A 3,849-nucleotide genomic window follows, 5' to 3' on the forward strand; every position below is an offset into this window, starting at 1 on the left:
TGTAAGTGATTTAAGGGCTTCCTGCAGGTTTAAGGCAATGTCTCTCACGCCCTCATTAGCTTTTTGTTTGCAATTAAAGAATCGTATTTTAGCTTTGCTGCTGGCCGTGGTTTCAAATGTAGCTTTTAATCCAGCAAATATGCGTTCAACAGTGCCTTTTAGATCAGCTGCCCATGCTGTGACTTCTCGCTTAGCATGGCCACTTAACTGCATCATCAGGAGACTAACACGCTGAACTTCACCCAAGGGGAACATGTCAAAATGGGCCAGCATCTTTTCTCTGAAATCGTCAAGGGTATTAGGCTCACCTTCATACATTGGAAGCCACGGGCCACCCGGGGTATATGGCATCAGCACCGGCATGATGGGCGCCGCTCCTTGCACCGCTGCGCTACCGGACTCTCTATCGACACTCTGTCTTTCAGCTGCATTAGCGTCGCCGGGTGCTGCGGCGTCTCCGTGCTGCGACATACTGTGCCCCCTTAGTTAATTCGGACCCTTCCGGTCCTCCGCTTCCGTCGGGATAGTGTAGATTCGTTACGCTGCGCAGCAGGATTGGTTTTTCCCTTGCTCTGACGTCAGAGCGCTCAGCTAGGTGCCGCCCACAATGACACGCCCCCTGCTGCTCCCGCCCGCCACGCGCTCTGTAATGGCGGATTCTGAAGTTTTTCAGTCAGACTGGGGCTCAGGTAATGGCATAGCTCAATTAACAGTCTCGTGCCTAACGGTTATGAGGTGATGGCGGCCATCTTTACTCCATTATAACCAAAGGGGAAAAGTCACTTTCAATAGTTTTCAATGGGAAATGGAATTTTCTTTAATAAAGTCAATTTTCAAGATTTTTCATCCAAGTTTTCACAATTTTGGACTCCAATCATGGTACACAATACCCGGTATACGGGCTGGCTGAATCCTGTTCGTGACACCAATTGTGACGCCCAGGAGACCGGGGTACCCAGCACCGGACCAATGGGGTCTGTCTCTTGAGGGAGATGTCACGGTTGGCTTGACCCGGTGCTGTGGCCTCAGGCAATGCACAGTGTAAGGGGTATCGTGAGGGAACAGGCACTTACTTGATCAGCAACAGGTTCTCCCTGCGGTGATGATCATGATCCTGGATAGATAGCTATTGTCCAAATGAAAGTCTGAGGCACTGAAACGTTTAACCAGTTTACTTCAACATAAAGGGATTTACAACCAGTCCTGTCACCGGAGTCTGTATGGGAACTCTGAGTTACTTTGACCCTGCCGGGGTCTTCGCCACTTATTGTACGCAGTTTCTGTGTGGCCCTGCTGCTGTATGTGAACTGGCTGCCGGCCCAATCTGTCCCCTCCGGGTCCTGGTTCGACGGGCAACCCGAGTCCTTTTATCGGCTTACCCCCTCCAGGAGTACCGCTGAACTCTGTGTCTGTTGCTGCGTCCGGCCCTAGTGAAGCTGATATCACCTCACGTTTTTCCGGTTGCTGTATTATATATAATGAATACAGCCACGGATCCGGTATCCGTCTTTGCGCCTGTTCTGGGTAGTGATTAATGCTACCCGGTTCTCACAATGTCCTTTTTCTCCGTCCCTTTTCTCCTCAGGCCGGTGATTTGGGCCTGGAAACCGTCATAGGACTGTTAGAAATTCAGTTGTATGACCTCTCACTTTCAGCTCCTTAGCCCAACTGCCAGTTCTTCTCTCAGACCAGAATAGATCAAGGGGAGTCTCTGGAGCTCCCCCTTCTGGCCGGAGGTGGTAGTGCAGTCTTGCTATTTTAGTATTTGTATCCAGTGTCAGTAACTGTTTTTGTGGCAAATACCCCTAGGGGTGCCACATTTCCATTTCTCTGTTACTAGTTGTAGGAATTACATAGCAAGATTTATTTTCAAATCTGTTTTTCATTTTTTATAAAGGGTAAATTATGTTACCATAGTCAAAAAGCGAAGTTTAGTAGCTAATGATGTTATTCTAAGATGCCTAGAATAATCCATTCAATTAGTTCAGGGTCCGACCATCTATTGTTTAATTGTGCAAATGAAAAGAATGACTAAAGCGAGGTTCACACTAGCATTTATTTGCGTTTCGAAGGGACTTTTTACATGGGGTCCCAAATGAGAAAGTTGCAGGGAAAACTTGAAAAGCTTATCATTATTTGAACTTCAATCGAACCCATGTGTCTTTTCCTCATTTCTTTAGTCTCTTAGTGATTTGCATAATTTCTCCACTCTGCATTTCCATTATTTGCAATTGTACCTAACCTCTGATTGTAATGGTCTCAGTTGTTGGGTGCCATGAGACTTGCTAGGACCTTTATCTATTGGGACTTGAATCTGAATCTCCTGCAATAAATTCTATTCATTTCTCTATAGATTTCTTGGACAAATACAGACAACAAAATATATCATTAATGATCAATTATGGGACAATTAGAAATAATAAATCCTTTTGGAACAACGCTGCTCTAAGATTGTGCAGCTCAAGAGCTTCATAACAAATGCTTTATAATAGTCGGGTTTTCAGGCATCATTCAATGCTTTTAGCTGCCTTGAAGTATGTGTGCTGCTCGTTTCTGAACCTACATATAATTGCACATTCTGTAAAAAAAACACAATGTTAAGTTTTTTATCAAGCTGACACATGAAACCACAAGAATGAAGAATGAAACATTTGTCACAAAATTCATTCTCTCTGGTCTCTCCTCCAACCCAGACCTCCAGCTTCCTCTCTTTCTGCTCTGCCTGTTAGTCTACATGATAACTTTGCTGGGAAACCTTATGATCATTGTATTAATTAGAGTAACCCCCGGACTGCAGACACCAATGTACTTCTTCCTTATGAATTTATCATTTGTAGATGTCATTTATTCATCAGCTATTACACCCAATATTATTGCCAACATCTTCTCTGAAATCAGAACAATCTCCATTATCGCTTGTGCTATACAAATGTTTTTAGTCATTGACCTGGCGAGCACAGAAGGGATGATACTTGCAGTGATGGCTTATGACCGATATGTAGCTATATGTAAACCGTTGTATTATACAGTCATTATGAACAAAGTGAAGTGTGTTAAATGTGTTATCTCAGTGTATATGGCAGGATGTGTTAATTCGTTAATTCATACATGTGCTGCATTTAGCCTCCTGTTCTGTCGGTCTAATCGTGTCAACCATTTCTTTTGTGATATCAATCCAATCCTAAGACTTTCATGTAAAGATACATTTCTTAACCAAGTTTTCTTATACGTTTTTGCTGGTTCTATTGAAGTAGGCTCTTTTTTATGTATTGTGATATCATATGTCTACATTATATTTGCCATATTTAGAATTGGTTCATCTGGAGGTAGGAGCAAGTCTTTATCCACTTGTGTCTCTCACTTTACATGTGTAGCCTTATTCTACTGCCCGGTTTTCTTTTTGTACTTGCGACCAAATTCTGTGTATGCAGTGGATCAGGACTGGGTAGTGTCAGTGTTCTATACAGTAGTAATACCTATGTTAAATCCCATGGTCTATAGTTTAAGGAATCGGGATGTTAAAAAAGCTCTGGTGCAACTTAATGTAAAATAGGATTCGCTGTGTATAGAGAGAGCAGAGCCACAATGACTGTATCACATGATGTCAGCTTTGTTGCATATACAGGTGAAACTAGAAGTTTACATACACTATATAAAAAGACACATATGCATGTTTCGCTCAATCTCTGACATGAAATCAGGATAAATCTTTCCCGTTTTTGAACAATTTAGGATTTTCAATTAATATTTGCCGATTGCCAGAATAATGAGAAAGAGAATGTTTTCAGGCAATTTTACTACTTACTGAAAGTCAAAAGTTTACATACATTTTATTAGTGTTTGGTACCA

The 3,849-nt window shown here is 42.4% G+C and overlaps 1 protein-coding gene across 1 annotated transcript; it reads left to right on the forward strand.

Annotated features, from left to right (window-relative positions):
- Positions 1-2,635: 2,635 nt before the first annotated feature.
- LOC138674550 (olfactory receptor-like protein OLF1) lies at positions 2,636-3,553 on the forward strand. The gene has a single exon (XM_069762373.1). The coding sequence runs from the start codon at positions 2,636-2,638 to the stop codon at positions 3,551-3,553; it is 918 nt and encodes a 305-aa protein (XP_069618474.1).
- The last annotated feature ends 296 nt before the right edge of the window (positions 3,554-3,849 follow it).

This window comes from Ranitomeya imitator, chromosome 4 (genome assembly GCF_032444005.1).
Source record: "Ranitomeya imitator isolate aRanImi1 chromosome 4, aRanImi1.pri, whole genome shotgun sequence".
NCBI lineage: Eukaryota > Metazoa > Chordata > Amphibia > Anura > Dendrobatidae > Ranitomeya > Ranitomeya imitator.